Source organism: Belonocnema kinseyi, chromosome 2 (genome assembly GCF_010883055.1).
Source record: "Belonocnema kinseyi isolate 2016_QV_RU_SX_M_011 chromosome 2, B_treatae_v1, whole genome shotgun sequence".
NCBI classification, from domain to species: domain Eukaryota; kingdom Metazoa; phylum Arthropoda; class Insecta; order Hymenoptera; family Cynipidae; genus Belonocnema; species Belonocnema kinseyi.
In genome coordinates this window covers 59,497,748-59,516,169 of record NC_046658.1, presented here as the reverse complement: position 1 = coordinate 59,516,169, position 18,422 = coordinate 59,497,748, and the positions used below count along the sequence as shown (strand labels likewise).

Here is an 18,422-nt window from a genome sequence, read left to right as displayed (position 1 = left end):
ATCATAGTTTTCTCCGCATTTTTGTCATGAGAAGTCCTTGCTTGCTCAAAATTCGCTCGATAAACGAAACGCTGGAAGTTACAAAAGTCCGATTCGCGCCGATAATGATAAAAATCATTATAATTTCTATTAGTTTGATTAGCGTTGTACCATAATTGAAAAAGATAAAAATTCAATTGATTGTTTAAGAAACTGTTTGCTACTCTTTGTACGATTCCCGGTCAAAAAATAAATTCACTGTCATTTCCCGGTTTGTCACCCTGAAAATTCTTGTAACGTTAATTATATTACGAGTTAACCTTGTTTCTCTCAAGTAGATGGAAATCAGGATAAAGGCATTTTATCGATTTTTACCAAAGATATTGCAAAAATAATGTATATTTCAAAGTTTTATTGAAATTTAAATAAAAATATAATAAAACATTGTGACGTTGAACAAAGAAGTTCAAAAATTCGACATTTCATCTTTAGGGAAATAGTAAGAAAAATCAAATGAATATATTTCATACATTTTATAAAAATCTTGTGATTATACATTTCATATAAAAATTTTAATTTATAATGAAAAGAAAATATTATTAAAATAAAAATAATGAATAAACATTTTTTTAAATAATTAACTTCAACTATTCATAAAGATATTGGAATATTATATTTTATATTTGGAATTTGATCAGGAATAATTGGTATTTCTTTCAGAAGAAAAAAATATAAAATTGTTTTCAACATTTTTCCTCTATTTTTTAACTTTAAGCTTTGAAGATCTTAAGAAAATTAAAAAACATTTAAATTTGTAGTATTTTTGCAATATTGTCTTTAAAGAATGACAAAATGACTCATATTTAATTAATATTAAAAAAACTTGAGTCATCATTGATAAAGGGGCGGTTTGTGATCAAGGATAAGTTTGGCGTATGCAAATAAATAAACTTTACATTGCAATAAGACATCTTTAAATTGGTCAAGTAAAAAAATTTGGTCAGAAAAAAGAGTTTTAAATTGGCTGATCAATAGACATTCTGATTTTAAATGTGAAAAATAATTAGGTATATAAAGTGAAGGGGTAACTATAATATTCGCGAAACAATTTAGATTTTTATTTAAAGCTTCTGTGGCCTTACTCATTCACACATTACTTATTAGCCACCTATCTAAAAATTAAACAATTTCGATTCCCTCTTCCCAGCAAGACCAGGAATGTTGGATTTCAAAGGAAAAGCGAAGTGGGACGCTTGGAACGGTAAGAAGGGTCTAAGCCAAGACGACGCTAAACAGCAATACGTAGACAAGGTCGAAGCACTGACCCAGTCCATTGGAAAGAAGTAATCGAATCGCACTTGTTTATTTTGGTGCAATATTGTCTTTCTAAATCCGCCTTTGCAAGCCTTGCACAAACAACGCACTTCTACACGAGATAAAGAATGGCGATATACCGAGTCATGGCCTTCAATCATGATCTATACAATTTTGTTACTTCTTAGCTTTTATATTATAATTTATATCTATAAACGTACATCACAAAATATTACATCACACAAGATTGCAGACTAGGGAATTGATTAAAAATAAAAACGTTAGTGAATCATAATAATGTATTTGTTTTTAAGCTTAAACACTTGTTCCTTATCATTATATACACATACGCGATTATTTATTACTTAAGTGAAAGGGTAAAATGAGATAAACTTAAGTGATAAGCTATAAGATGGAACCTTTCGCGAAAATACTTATTCCTTCTAACAATGCGCTTCTGATTCACAAATAAAAAGTCATTTCAATTCGGATGATTGTTCCTTGATACTAGGAATAATTTAATTATAATTGCCTGTTTAACAATCGTTACACTTATTTACGATCTGCAAACCCATAGTGCAAGATCATCAAGTAAACCTTATGTTTAGATACACGATTAATTTCATCGATGAAAGTAATATTTCTACCAGTAAATAATATAATATGTCCAAGGATAGTTTAGAACCGTTTCTTCAAGAAAACAGATCCAAGAAATATTACTTCCAAATCGACAATATCCTCAATGGAACGTGATATCAATATTATGGATATGAACTTATTATCGCTTCGTAATTTATATAAAAAAAATTGCTACTCAAGAGTATATACGTATTTCCAAACTTCTTGAATCCATTATCTAGAAACTATTAAAATAAAAATTATTCTTCAAGACAATTCAGATATCGCGTCACTCTTTTAAACTCGTGCCACTACCAAGTGACGTCAAATTGTGGCGCGAAAATTAAATTGTAATTAACTTGAGCTTGTGATTAAAGTATACGGTTTAAATTTTGTTTTTTCCTCATGAAAATTGCTAATTGAGATTGGAAATTGTACAAGCGCGCAAGTAATCGTCGAATCGTTAGTCATTCTTACAAAGCGATGCACTTCCGGAATCGCGCTTTCACACCGAGTTGCTCAATACTTTGTACAACGCCTAAGTTTGTTGTCTTTCTACTAACATAAGAGCGCAACATTCGTCACTCGTCGATCATCACACTCTTTTTCCATCAAGTCTCATGCACTCGACACATTCAAGAAAATTCCAGTTACACGTATTGTAAGTACTACGAAAGATGATTCCGACCGAGACCTCGGAGCAGTCCGATTTGTCTCGCAACTCGGTGTTGTATCACTCTGTCATTGAAAGTGAGAAGGAAAGTTGTTGCCGTTACAGGATTAAATTTATTTACCTTAGCCGTACAGTTCTCGCATTACTTTTGGATTAAGCTATCATCGTATCAATGCCGTGCCAATTAACAAACCGGACATTTTCCTGGCTCCAGCACTGTCCCTGAAATGCGTTTCCACGTATCAGCAGACAGACGAGACGGAAATCTAGAGCTGCTGCTGTTGTTGTTTGTTACTAGTATTCATCGTCACTAAAGTTCGTAGTTACAACTTACAAATGATTTTGTTTAAAAAGAGCAGTTAGGAAAAAGAATCGCAGCTAAGCTTCTTAAGTTTACTTCCTCTTGTTCTTGTCGTGTTTCGCACTCGAGTGCGAGTGGTGGTGCGACTTTAGCCTGGAACCCTTGGGATGGTCGTGGTGTATTTTGGAGCCGTGGGTCCCGAGCGACGCCCCGTCGTGGATTCGGTCGTTGACCTGACGACTCGTCGATGCTTCGTCCAACCTGATAAAACAGAAAAGTTGACGAGAACTGAAACTTGGGAGACTTTCCGTTAGTAAATTTCAGCTTTAGAATCCGCTCGCTCGAGCTGCTCGCCCTATCACAGTCATTAGTTTTAGCGAGGGTCGCTTAGTCTGAAGGATTAGATGAAATTGCGGACAGTCCGGAGCATTACGTCGACCAGCGAAGCAACGCTGCCTTCATGCTTGTTTGATTTTGTTATTTTTATTATTATTATTATTATTATTATTATTATTATCAGCGTTGATCGAGCGATGGCTGGGCAGAACAAATGGTGCCGAGCCAGTCTCGGGACGCTTGTTGTTCTCCGGAAATTTAATGCTGATAAAGCGACGATGTCGGTTTAGCAGGATTTTTAGCAGCAGATTGTGTGTGAATTGTAGGAGAGGAATTTCTCAAACTGATTGATTGATTGATTGATTATCGTAGCTCGAGCGAATAAAATAGAAATTTAACTGTACGTTATGGATTGAGGCACTCCGTTCACTGTTTTCGACTTCAACACGTCATTTTCGAAGGACATTATGGTCTCCTTCCCGTTCTCGGTGACTCTGAAACAAAAATTCTTTAATTAGTTTCGGTATTTCGAAGAAAAATCAAAATACATAGCAATAAATAGTTTTAACACGAAAGAGAAAAAGTTGATGATCTTAATGATCTTTTTTTTATCTTTAATCTTTAATTTTTTTCATTGGATATCCATCGGTCATTTGAAATTTATTCGCGGCGATAAATAAAAGTCAGAGAGAAAACAAAGTTAGTTCAATAATAACAATTTGTATATGTTTTAAATCGCTATCATAATCAAGAATATTTCCTCTTCTTTCATTGATAATTAAATCACGATATGTATACGTATAAGTAAATATTTCTTTTCAACATCTCTTATTTCATTCTTACCATAATTTATATTTTGAATGCAAATTTGAAACCACACTCTTCAATGCTCTACTCAAGCTTTAAAAAGTTCAAGTTTGAGCGCCTAAAATATTGTACAGCGTGTGCGCATTTAAATCCCTGAATCTTAATTTCCTTTGATTGAGCGTAACCTCAATTTTTTTTAAACATTTTATTCAGAACCAGCTTACATTCACACGAAAGGCGATATCGAGTTGAAAATTTGGAAAATTAAATAAGAAGCACCAAGAAACTTTTGTAATTTTTGTTTGAAACCATTTGTTGTGCTTTTTTCATAATTATAGAAATTTAGGACCTGACAAACGTTTCTTCTTGCTTCTCATTTAATTTTCCAAACAATTTTAATGTTGGATATGAAAAAATGTGAAATCTTTTTTGACATCGTCTTAAATTCTTTGAAATTTACCTTACTTACCAACCTGCCTAGATTTATTTAAAAAATCGATTTAAATCACAAAACCCGTGACAACAAATTGTTGAATTTTAAGACTTCTAAAAAGATTTTCAATGATTTAATAAATGATTGATTCTAGTTATTAAGACGTGTTTGAAAAAATGCTTACTTTCGTAATTCTAATATTTTTAGGGATCCACACTTTTTATAATAATAATTATTGTTAAATTTTAAATATTAAGTTTTTTCTCCATAACAAATTGTACACATTTCAAAATCATACATGTATAATTGATCATTCAGAAACTGTTGAATTTAAAACGTGAAAATATGATCTAATATTACGAAATCAAACTTATTTAATTTCAAATGCTATTAATTAGAATTTGCCAAAGCACTAAAAAAAGTATGTACTTTTGAATATTTGAAAATTTCAAAATTAAACCCTGAGGGATAAAGTAATTTTAAATTGAAAATTGTTTTAATGTTGAAATTAATGTTTTAATGTTTAAATTTAAAAAAACGCCGTTTTTGGCTTTATTTTGGTCTCAAAGAATAGCTTAAGTTCCTTCATTTAAGAAAAAACGAAAAAAGGAACTTCTTTCAAATTCTGATAAATAATTAAATTAATGAAATAAATATTACATGGAATGTATATTTGAAGAAAAAATATTTAGCATTCACTAAAAACTGCGCTTAAATTTGTTAAAAGCTGGTTTTTGAAAAATTTTCAAAATTCTACACCTTATTAAATTTGTTATCAACCGAATAAGGTTTGGCTACTTTTTGAAAATTTGAAAAACATGCCTGAAAAAATGACAAAATTTATTTAAATTTAAATTAAACAATTAAGCAATAAAAAAATTTTTTGAAACTGTTAAAATTAAAAAAAAAACTTAAATTAATTATAATAGATAATTTTGTAAGTTAAAAAACGTTAACTACTCGCGGCAGCATATTCTAGTTTTGAATATAATAATTCTGTAGATGTAAAACGAATGATTGTATTTTCAAATACCGTATATTTAAAGAGAAAAAAGAAAACGCAGGGGAATTAGGGATAATACTGTGATGTCTGAAAATAGTTTATGTCTCAGTCTGCCAATTCTTTGAAAGGATTATCATCGCTTTCATCTTCGAATTTTTATTTCTAAAGCCTGATCCACTTTATCGTGAATTTTAAACAGGTAATAAAATATGGAATCTTCCCAAGAAGGAAGAAGCAACGATTGGGTTAAAATGTTATTTCCTTGAGTTCTTGGAAAATATATACATATTATTTTACGAGAGAATAAATTCAGACTTGAAACGGGAATATCTTACTTTTTCGTAGTGATCTTCTTTCCATTGATGAACCTCGTAGACGTGCTAGTTCGCTTCATGGCAGTCCCGCCGCTGGGTCCACCAAAGTTGTTGAATGTGCTGAAGGAGGTAAAGTTTGGACCTCCTCCACCTCCTGCGCCTATCAAATCACCAAAGCCGAATGGCGCAAATGGCGAGAAGAAGGATGTGCTCAAGCTATTGTTACTAGGATGACTGTGCCTGCCACCAGTCCATATATTTCCACCGAAGCCTTAAACATTTAAAAAATTAAAACCATGATTTATTACTACTTTTCAACTTTTCATCTTGATATTTTGCAAAAATAAATAGTTTAAAGTTTGATCTAATCTTGGATTAAAGTAAACCTGAATTTAATTTAAATTTGGAAAGAACAAGTTAAATAAAATAAGACTTGAAACCGTATGAATTTTGACTTTTCAAAATCAAGCTTTCAAAACGGAGAAAACTTGATTCAAAACTCAACATTAAATTAAACAATGTGTCTAGTGAAGACCTACGACAAAATTTCCGTACAATTCCCGCAGGCTTATTGAAAATTCCCGTACACATTAGATTAAAAAGTTTCTACGTTCTATTAATGAATTACGTGTCAATTTATTTTTCTAAAAAATAGATTTTTATATTTAATACTACTCCTCAAAAGATAATTCTTGCATATCAGGCTTCTGTTATCAATATCATTTTCTAAGTAACACCTTACACATAATAAGAGACTATTTTATCAGTAAGTTCTAAAGTATTAGAAAGTCTTTCGCGCTGCACGCTCGGTATTTGTACTTCCTCAACGTTTGCGAAAAGAACTTTTAAATTTGATGGTTAAACATCGAAAACTGTCATTTGATGATTGTGAAGTCTCTTTTGTTAAAGTTCTTTCGGCTTTAATGAACACATCCTCACTACGTATCATTGCTTCGCACTCGGTTTTGTTCAAAGTGCTAACTTTTCTACATTGTGTTCAACTCTATCTAAATGAATAATATATTTATTACCGTACCTAGGCCTGAGGCTTCATATTTAGATATTGCAAAATTAAGTACAATTTTTACTTTTCATGATTACTTTAATATTTGAACTAATGTTTATTCTCAGCTAAACTAAAAAAATGTCGTACCTGGTGTCGTTTTTTCACAGTTTGTAGAAAACTGTAATGTTCTTTTTCACGATAAAAACAAAAACTAAGCATTTCTATCACAAAGTGAATAATAACAAATTTGTAGATCTTTTTTGGGTGCATACATTGTGTCAATTCATATTCTTTTTGTTACTACTACCCTTCTAGAAAATGATTAATAAAGAAGGTTTTATTTCTTCTTGGGGTGAAAAACTTTTGTTTATTAATGTTTTTCCGTACCTTTGGTCGTTTTTCACAATTAAAAAAAATTATTGTTATTTTTTACGATTTGAACCAAAACTACGCGTCCTGTCAAAAAGGGATTAATCAAAAATTGGCAGATCTTCTTCAGATGCACAATTTGTTTAAATCCATCTTTTTTTCGTAGCTTGTGTCGTTCATCCACATATTTAATTATTTATTAATATTTTTTACGATTAAAACAAAAACTATGCGCTCCGTAAAAAATTATAAGTAACAAATTTGTAGATCTTCTTTGGGTGTACAACTTTTGTTCATTAACTTTTTTTGTACCTTGCGCGTTGTTTTTCCGAAAATTATTGTTTTATTTTTCATGTTATTTTTCACGATTAAAACAAGAATTATGTATCCAATCAAAAAATGTCGATTAACAAATTTGTAGCTCTTTTTTTTTGGCTAATAACTGTCTAATTACATACTTGTTTCGTAGCTTCTGTCGTTTGTCAAACAATTTTATTTTATTTTCGATCTTGTTTTTTATGAATAAAACAAGAACTACGCGTCTTATTAACCCTTAAACGGCCAAAACGCCACTACCGGTACACTGCTTTTCAACGGCCAATAACTAAGACTATTCGACACTAAAAAAAATTGAGACACATATATTTTTATTGCTTAAGATCTCCTCTTTCCGACGGTGCCAATGAAATTCCTCAAAAAATTTTCTTATTATCCCAAAATGCAGTTTAAACAAAAAAAAAGTGATTTTTCGTGCCTATTTTTTTTGTGAACCATTTTCCAAAGCTTTTCGAGTATGTAATTAACCTGGAATCTCACTAACGGGTGGAATAAATGTCTAAACTTTGAGAATCCATGGTACAAAGATCGATTTTTCGTTTTAGTATTTTCAAAATGGCGTCTTAATGGCAAAATTTTTGTGAAAACATTTATGAATTTTTTTACAATAAACGATGCGCTTTTCGGAAAAATCATCAAGAATAAAAAGATCTTGTAATCAGCCAAGGAATACGACTGATTTTTTCTAAGCGTTTTGAGCAAAATTTTGGATTTTGCATATGAACAATTTTTGCAAAATTCAAAATTTTGCTCAAAACGCTCCGGAAAAATTCAGGCGTATTTCTCGGCTGATTACAAGAACTTTTTATTCTTGACGAATTTTCCGAAAAGCGCATAGTTTTTCAATAAAAAATTTTCATAGTTCTAAGCATCGTGTAAGAGTAAAATGATTCACGAATATCTATCGTCCGTCTGCCGCAAACAAAGTTTACGTTGCCCAACTATCACCAACGTGGAGGTCGCCGAATCTCGATAGCCTCTTTTTTTTTAAAGGGATTTTATATATTTTTTTACACTTTTTTATTTTTTTTATGGAGAATTTTTTTCATTTCAGATTTCAATCCGTTGATATCATTTTGATCCTGCTGTTTCAGAATGTAATTTTGAGAAACAATGTAAGCAGCAATACATGTTGCAATCAATGCAAAATCTAGTAGTCCTCTGGCGACATTGTTCATTATTACATAATGCTCTTGTTCGTGATTCGTATCTGTGAGTTTCGAAATCACCTAGTTTTGATTGCGACAAATATTTCCTGCTGATTTCTTTACAGAAATTTCCAGGGCAAACTTTTTCTTCGTTACTCCATAAAAAAACGTGATTTGGTTCCAATTGTTTTTGAGATGCTATGTAGTTATGGAAAACAGATCTATAATGATACATTCGGTCTGGGAAATTCCGATCCCGAATTCTCGTTTTGAATTTTGCAAAAATTGTTCATATGCAAAATCCAAAATTTTGCTCAAAACGCTTCGAAAAAATTCAAGCGTATTCCTTGGCTGATTACAAGAACTTTTTATTCCTGATGATTTTTCCGAAAAGCGCATCGTTTATTGTAAAAAAAATCATGAATGTTTTCACAAAAATTTTGCCATTAAGACGCCATTTTGAAAATACTAAAACGAAAAATCGATCTTTGAACCATGGATTCTCAAAGTTTAGACATTTATTCCAACGGTTAGTGAGATTCCAGGTTAATTACAGACTCGAAAAGCTTTGGAAAATGGTTCACAAAAAAAAAACTAGGCACGAAAAATCACGTTTTTTTTTTGTTTAAACTGCATTTTGGGAAAATAAGAAAATTTTTTGAGGAATTTCATCGGCACCGTCGGAAAGAGGAGATCTTAAACAATAAAAATATATGTGTCTCAATTTTGTCTAGTGTCGAATAGTCTTAGTTATTGGCCGTTGAAAAGCAGTGTCCCGGTAGTGGCGTTTTGGCCGTTTAAGGGTTAAAACGAGATTGATAAAAAATGTGTAGATCTATTTTGGGTGCATAATTTTTGTTTATTCATATTTTGTACTATCTTGCATAGATAGACCGCAAAATAGAATTTTTGATTATTTTTTTTGCGATCAAAATTTGAATTTTCGATTTTCCAAAAAAAAAAAATCAAAAAGTTGTTAAGAAAATAGCATAGTGTTAAAAAAGCAACGTTTTTCTTCTCTTAACTTTTTTTTCATATCACGCTTTGTTTGGCTTAAAATTTTCGTTTTTACATTCTCATCAGAGAAGGTATTAGATTTGTGTAAAATTTGCCCCCCCCCCCCCAGTTTTTGTCAAATGTCCACGTTTTGAAACACCCTGAATCCCAAAAACAGGTTTTTACGAATGTGTATGTCTGTCTGTATGTCTATCTGTCTGTGAACACGATAACTTTTGAAAAAATTAACCTATTAGATTGGCCTTTGGTACACTCGTTTAGTGTCCTAAATCCATTTTGGATTTATTTTATTTTATTATTTATATTTTTTTATATTTTTTATATATTTTATTATGTATATTTGATCGATTTTGGATAGAAAATCAAAAAGTGGGCACATTTTGAATATTTTTAAGACCACTTTTTCAAAAATCCCAAAATTCTCTGTACGGTTATTCATAGTATTCAAAAATTCAAAAAATTCATCCTAATGACTGTTTTCATAATATCAAAAATTACCAAAGTTATAGCATTTACAAAATTCCAAAAACCACACGAAAATGAACGTTTTAGGCCAAATAACGCAAAATATGAAAAAAAAAAAAAATGAAATTTGAATGCCCTACAAGATTATCATAACAATTTAAAAAATTTTTTTAAATCAAAATTTCATATTTTGACAGCATACAAAATTATGAAAAATCAAAAAATTACATTTTTCGGCTTTTTTCCACTTTTTGATAGGATGTATCATGAAAAACTTATGTCATTTAATTTCTTTTTCGTCTCGTGTGTGGGGTTTAAAAAAATTTAATTAATAATTTGTTATTTTATCATGTTAATAAATTCTCATCAGAGAAGGTATTAGATTTGTGTAAAATTGACCCCCCTCCTAGTTTTTGTCAAAAATTTACGTTTTGAGATCCCTTGAATCCGAAAAACAGATTTTTACGAATCTGTCTTTATGTCTGTCTGTCTATGAGCACGATAACTTTTGAATAAAATAATCTATTAGATTGGCCTTTGATACACTCTTTTAGTGTCCTAAGCTAAATGCCAAGTTCGTTGGTCAACTATTTTAGATAAACATTCTAAAAGTGAGCGTATTTTGAAATTTTTTGAGACTACATGTTTCATGATTCAAAAATCAAAAGTAAATAATAAAAAATTGTATTTTGTTGTCAAACTACGCAAGGTAGGGCAAAATTAGGAGACAAAAATTATGCATACAAAAAATATCTACAAATTTGTTATTGATCACTTTTTTATAGGACACGTAGTTTTTATTTTATTCATAAAAAAACAGTGAAAATACAAAACTTAAATTTTTCGATACATGATACAAGCTAAGACAAAATAAATAGATAACATTTTTTACCGAAAGTAGAGATCAACAGTTTTGATTAATGGTTTTTTTTTATGATTGGTAGTTTTTATTTTAATCGTGAATAACAACTTTAAAAATAAAAAAATGGCATTTTTGGTAAAATGACACAAGATATAAGAGAAAGGTTGTTTAACCCAAAAAAATCTAAAAATTTTTTGAAATAATTTCTTGGTAAAATGCGTGGTTTTTGTTTAAAACGTAAAAAATAACTTTATAAATAATGAAATTGACTGTTTGGAGAAACGGCACAAGACAAATTAAAATATTCATAAGGTCGTATATTCCAAAATGTAGCTACAAAATTCCCTTCACCTATTTTTTTCATACGACAGGCCGTTTTTTTACTTTTAGCATACCAAAATTTACCAGTTTTTTTAGTCTCCAAGGCTTTTTTCTCATTTATATTTTCAAATTCAAAACATAAAAAATAAAGAAAACTTATGATTCAAAGTATTAAAATCGCACTTTCTGAATCAAGGAATATGATACGCAACCATTCTTTAAACAATTAAAAACGTAGAAACTGCATAGTTTTAAGATAATATATTATGAAATAAATATAATATTTAAAAAAATACTACAATGTACAATTTTCAATTAGTTAAAAAAAAATTTAATATAAAATTTTCAAAAGAAACTTATTTAAACTAACCACTTTCAAAATAAATCAGTTCTACATTTTGTACAATCATAATTCAATAAATTCAAAAATGAGTTTGAAATTAATTAGGGAAAAATTAAATAAACTTCAAAATAATTGGATCAAATGCCTCCAAATTTAGGGTGAGTTTTAAAGACTTCAAGATGAATGAAATAAAAACTTTAAAAAACTTTATCGAATGAATAAAATTGAGTAAATTTAGAAGAATGTAAAAAAATTTAGGATAAACTAATAATAATTTAGGGTGAATTCAAAATGAATGGCAAAAAATATTTTCAAATTTTTTTAAACTGGACAATGAAATTTTGTCTGTTTTAATACCAATGCAAGTTACGAATTATAATAATCTACATTTATGGGAATGATATAAAATTTCAGGGATAAATTCGAGTGCGAAGCACAAGATACGTGATGAGAATGTGTTCGTTAAAGCCGAAGGAGCTTTAACAAAAGAGAATTCACAATCATTAAATTACTGTTTTCGATACTTTTACCTTTAGTTTTAAATAGTCTGTGCAGAAAAGTCAAGCGCATAGCGCGAGAAAAATATATTATCGAGTGCCTATATCGAGAATGTGCCCGCGAATCGGGTACATTTTTTTCAATTTTGTGAATGCTACGATGCTATTCTGGTAATTTTTTTGTTTAAAAAAAGTCGTCAGGGTGAATTGTTAATCTTTTTGTGTTCTACAAACAACCGTACATATAATATTTAAACCTTTAAAGAAATGGTCTCAAGAATGTTGAAAATGCTCTAAACTTTTGATTTTTATCCAAAATGCCCGACTAAAGAACTTGAACTTCAGTTTATTTTGTCAGTGAAAACACTTGCGTTTTCGAAAAAAATTTAAATAGGTCTAGAACAAAAATGGATATTTAAAATATCTTCTCGTAGCGAATTTTTATCATCAAAAAGTCCTTAACAGGAAAAACCTAAACAAATAGGGATGTTCAAAATATTGCTAAATGTTAACTAAAAAATATATAATTTATACAAGAAATATAAAATTGAATGTTTTGTTTTAATTTGTTATACTTCTTACTTTTTTCTAGTGTTTTTTATCAGTAAGAAGTTCTGAATTATTTAAAATTATAAGTTTTTTAAATATTGCTATAGAAGAAAGTACTTAAAGACTCATTAAAATGACTAGGTGTAAAACACGTTTCTTTCCGTTTTTTAATGTTTATTTCATGGACTTGACGATATTTTTAACGGTATTTTGATGAGCATATAACCCTTAGATGTCTAAAATATATTTTTAATATCAGCTATAAATTTTAAATCATATCTATTATGATACCCATGTAGGGAAATTATGATCAGCTAAGTCCTCAAATGCATCAAATAAACCACTTGTCATTTTTAAGATGAGAAGAAACTTCTTCTATGGTGCAGCTTATGAAAAGGAATATTTAGCAGTAACTATAAAAATTAGGAAAATAATCTTTTTCACATAAACATTTTCATAACGCGCAAAACATATTTATTTAGCTGCCAGTTGGGAATAAACTTTTATTTTTTTAACAAAAAAAAAACTTAATAAATTTTATAGTTTCTCATTACATTTTTTTCTTTTTAGTTTCAATTTCTTTTGTCAAAAATTCCCTTTCAAATTATGAAGTTTATGTTTTGTGTCGTCTTTGAATGATTTGAACATTTCTAAACCACCTTGCACTTTTTGGTAGAAAATTTAGTAAAATGCGACGGTCAAAAATAAAGAAATTTTTTCATGTTGCTCCGTTAATGAAACACACAGAATTCCCACTAAAAAAATAAAATTCCATACATTTCTCGCCACATTAAAATTTCCGATTTTCCTATTGGGAATGGTGGTAATTAATGTATGTAGCAACCAATTTTATCCATATCGTGCCATGAATACGAATAATAGACGACTGGAATTTAAATACGAATTCTAACCTAACTTTTAGATCAGATTTTTAAATAGTAAATATTTTATCTATAAATTAATCAAAATTTATTTTGAGTTCATTTTTGCTTCAAAATAAGTTCATTTAAGTTTATAATCTTTTGAAAATCACACTTAAGAGAACAATAATTGTTTTTTTTTTTTAGAAAAATATTTCTGTCAAAAAGTTTGGGTTTTCACTGTATAATATGTAAATTCCATCTAAAACACTTTGTTTTCGATAAACTTATTTTTATTATCCAATAAATACTTTCAAATCCACAAAAAATGCTTAAAACACTTTTATGAACAAATTAAAATGCATCTTTAAAATCGTACCTATTCTTTCTAGATCGAATTTTTGTCACCAAGTAGCGTATCGCAATTTAATCATTCCCAATATGTTAGACATCCTTTTGAGGCATTCAAAGCGGGACAAAATTAATTTTTATGTGTTCAGCATTCAAAATTAAAGTTTAAAAATGAAAATGTTCGGATTCAAACAATCTATTTTTTACAATTTCAATTAAAAGACTACTTTGTTATATAAGATTACTTTCAAGCCTTTCAAAATTGGACAATATTTCCAAATGAAATATTAAAAATAGAATCTTTCAAAATTCGCAAGCTTAAAATTGAAGAAATATCTACATTATTTTGAGGCCTTTTAACTTGAATACATTAAGTCTTAAAAAATAAGCAATATTTCCAAAAAACATAAAAAATTGAAACCTGCATATTTGAACAAATTTGAATATAGGCCATTAAAGCTCTTAGCTCTTAAATAATACAATTTTAAACGATTTCAATTGGAATTTTTTCCATTTTTAATACATACATTAATTTGCAGTTATTTGTAAATATTTATTAAATATGAGTATTCAAACGCAAGTTAGTCCTGGATAATTGAATTATTTACAAAGAACACAATATCGCATTTTTTAAACGAATATAATGCAAGATTTCAAGATAAATTTCAGCTGAGATAAAAATGTTTAATTTATTTATTCATAAATTTAGCTACATAAATACCAAACGCAAGTAACCTAAAAAGTTCTAATCAGAAATTAATAAATTTTATTCAATTTAAATGTAAAATTGTTAAATATTGAGTATTCTATACATTAATTTTTTAATCAACTTATTTAATGATATTTTTCTTGGCCAGGGGTAAATAAATTTTGGATTTTTTTTTTGAGCTATGTAGTGGAATTTAATTTTAAAAAGTTGCAATTGCAAAACTTTAATTGTCAAAACTTTCAATTTGGAAAAATTAAAATTGCGCAGTCTTGAATGCTTGATTTCAAGTTTTCCATTGGGACTTTTTCAACTTTAAGATAGTGATTTCAAATTTTTAAATGTTTCAAATAAAAAATTTCGAACTATAACCTTATATCTGTCCAATTTTCAATTCGAATAGCCTTTTCTAACAATTAACAAAATTCGTAGACAAACGAATTAATTCACTATCATTTTACAGTCTGACAAAATTCCTGGTCCAATGGACAATGGACTACATGTAAGTAAACAAATCTGAATTAAAAATAGCCTAAATGTCAAAAGGAGTGAAATTTTAGAACACAATAAATTATCAAGTTGTTTTCAAATGTATTCTTAACCCTCAACATTTGAAAGGAACTGAATAACCAGGTTTCTGAATTTGAATTTAAGAACCTTTAAAATTAAGAAACCAACATTTCATTATCGTAAATTACAAAATTTGTTATAATTGAATAAATTACCTCCAAACAAGTCTTCGAACGGCGTCCCACCGAAAAATTCTCTAAAGACATCTTCGGGATCCCTGAAGACGAATGTGCCTGCGAAGACGTTGCTAAAGTCGTCCTCGTGACGCCTCTTGCCTCCAGGCATTTGAAGACCCTCCTTTCCATACTCATCATAGACTCGCCTCTTCCGCTCTGAAAAAAGGCGATACAAAAAATCAACTTTGCTTTCACAATAACTTAAAATAAATAAATAACCACATTTTTTCAAAGCTTTAAAAAGCAACTATGCAGGCTAGTTAGTTCATGGCAAGAGGTCAAAGTATCCCTGGAAGTCCACTGCAACACTCTAAATTCAGGAGAGAAAATCAACAGATCGACCAACAGAAAATACAAAAATAAATCATTAAAAAAATCACACAAATAATTCTTCCCAAAATAATTGAAAAATAATTAGATCTGCGATACGACGTCTAGATTTTCTCTCCTTCACAAAGAGCAAACAAGATTTGTTAACAGGTAAGAAGAGCAGGTCAGGAGAGATTACTGTTTTTTAAATCATTCAGGGTATGTAATTCGGAAAAAATGAATAAATAAACATTTAAAAAACTATTCGATTCTTTGCTGAATTTTTCCAACAAACTTGTTATAGAAGACAATCTTCTGGGGTTTTTAGTCCCTACATTAAAAGTCATTGACACCGATCGTGAGAGAAGCTTTAAGAGTGAAGCAGTTTAAAAAGATTTTATTGTAAGGATTCGCTATGAGGGGTTAATCACTCGTGAGGTTGAGTGTCAAGCCTCTTTGAATACGAAACCCTCCTTTTTTATCAAATTATTCACAGGGAGTTGAGAATGCAAGGTTTATGGGATCGGAATCAAGGATCGCGAATACAAATTCTCTAAACAAAAAGATATTTTTAATTAAATTGCAATTGAGTTCCATTTACTTCAAAGTGGAAGAGAATGGCAATACTTTACATTTATAGAAGCTCGATTTCAATTACTTTATTTTTATCCATTTAACTCTATTCGATGTCAAACCCATTAGGCTTTAAATTACTCTTGCGTAACATTACGTAAGTAAATTGTTCTTTGATCAAACCTTACCATCATTATGTGGAAAGCTCGACTTGATCAATATGTGAATTAAAAAAAAAAAATTAATTCAAGCAAAAAGACTTTATAAAATAATTTCTCCAAGTTTTTCCAATTAATTTTACGCGTTGAATATTTTTAAAAAGATGAAAAACTAAAAAACGAAGGGGATGATGCAGAGGCAGAGGGATTTCTTTAAACAATGCTTTTGTAGTAAATGGATTTATGAAAAAAATGCAAGAACGTAAAAAGTCGACCAATTTTTTGACTTTTCGCATTTATTGAAAGTGTCGTGAGCACCGGTGACACTCTTAAAGTTCTTTTATGACGGTGTACCGAAATATCGCTGGAAGGGAGAATCAAAGAAACTCCTATAGGTGAATCCACGGCCTGGTCTTGAAGACGCCTTCTGATACAATCGTTGGTCGTAGATTTTCCTTTTGGCATCTGGATACCGATACATCACGACAATCCGGGAACAAACAGATATTTTTCGGTTGATTCATGAGATCCTGGCAGTACGAATTAAAAATGTAATCAAGTTTCTTTGATACGAAAAGAAATTATCAATGAGCTTGTAAAGAATGGAATTAAAAAAAAAAAGAAAAGTATCTGAAAAATAGTACAAAAAATCTTGAAATTGAAAACTTTAAGCTAAATTATTTTTAAATCAGTTTGCTGCCTCAAAGAGGGTCGCAATCAATATTTATGTTTGCATGGGCGCATGTCCTAGTTCAGGGTGGTACGTCAATCAACTTCTAAAATGTTTTTATCGACGCCAGGTAAATTAATGATATTAAAACTTTGCCTCAGATGTGCAAACTGTCTTCAAACACGCTTCGCCCTCAAAAAAACAAATCCATTTCCACAACGCCATTAAAACTGACACAATCCTGAAGTAAGGAAATACACGAATTTCTTGAGAATTTAAATTTCTTATTTCTGGATGAATTTGAAATGAATTCTCTCAATATTTTTCAGATCTACGATGCTACTTTGTATGGGTATAGAAAAAGATTTAGACGTTCCTGCCAATAATTGCGAATTATAATTAGACATAGAGTTGTTTTATAGTTATGGATTTATTTATAAGTTGCGAAGAAATAAATCGTAAGAGAACGATTGCCAAAACGCGTGCATATTGTCCGAAACTATTTTCTTTCATTGTAAATGAATTTCAGTCTTGATTCCAATAAAATTGAAGCCGATTGAAGCTTTAATTAAATTAATACTACCAATTCAAGATTTATTAATCATTATTATTATTATTATTATTATTATTATTAAAAAAACATTTGAGTGTTGAAATGCTGTCACAGGCCTCTACTGCCCAACATGTCGAAGGCATTTTTGGTTAGAGATGGATTTTTATTTGATCATTTTTGCACGGGGCTGTCCTGGTATATATCATTAGTCACGGACGCATTTTTATAATGCAATCAAGTGATCTCATGAAAGCAGTCTGCTCAGACATATTGGACAAAGCCTGGTTTTACCCGATCATTGACGGACTGGGTTGCAGTCAAGTACACGATGGGGGGACCTACAGCTTAAGGTGGGTTCCGAACCACCAGAATCTCGGTAAAGGTACATTGAAAAATTTCCAGAGGTACCGGGTCAGGGATCGAACCCCGGACCTCTGAGGTGAAGTCCAAGTGTCTAACCAACTGAGCCATTATTATTATTATTATTATTATTATTATTATTATTATTATTATTACATTATTATAACTAAAAAAACATTTGTGTGGCGAAATGTTGTCACAGGCTTATACTGCGCAATATGTCGAAGGCATTTTTGGTTAGAGTTGGAATTTTATTTGATCATTTTGCACGGGGCTCTCCCGGAATATATCATCAGTCACGGACGCATTTTTATAATGCAATCAAGTGATCTGATGAGAGCAATCTGCCCAGACATATTGGACAAAGCCTGGTTTTACCCGATCATTGACGGACTGGGTTGCAGTCAAGTACACGATGGGGGGACCTACAGCTTAAGGTGGGTTC

The 18,422-nt window shown here is 30.1% G+C and overlaps 2 protein-coding genes across 7 annotated transcripts in view; one reads left to right on the top strand and one right to left on the bottom strand.

Annotated features, from left to right (window-relative positions):
• Positions 1-1,588, top strand: part of LOC117168134 (acyl-CoA-binding protein-like) — a 6,617-nt gene extending 5,029 nt beyond the window's left edge. The window contains exon 4 of the mRNA XM_033353552.1: positions 1,187-1,588. Coding sequence (XP_033209443.1) covers positions 1,187-1,326 — 140 coding nt within the window. The 3' untranslated portion in view covers positions 1,327-1,588. The remainder of the gene's footprint in view (positions 1-1,186) is intronic.
• Positions 1,589-1,696: 108 nt separating this feature from the next.
• Positions 1,697-18,422, bottom strand: part of LOC117168131 (dnaJ homolog subfamily B member 6-like) — a 64,126-nt gene continuing 47,400 nt past the window's right edge. For all 6 annotated transcript variants that reach the window (XM_033353548.1, XM_033353545.1, XM_033353546.1 and 3 more), the window contains 4 exons: positions 15,334-15,510; positions 5,800-6,049; positions 3,626-3,715; positions 1,697-3,146 (listed from right to left, as the gene is read on the bottom strand). In XM_033353548.1, coding sequence (XP_033209439.1) covers positions 2,978-3,146; positions 3,626-3,715; positions 5,800-6,049; positions 15,334-15,510 — 686 coding nt within the window. In that variant the 3' untranslated portion in view covers positions 1,697-2,977. The remainder of the gene's footprint in view (positions 3,147-3,625; positions 3,716-5,799; positions 6,050-15,333; positions 15,511-18,422) is intronic.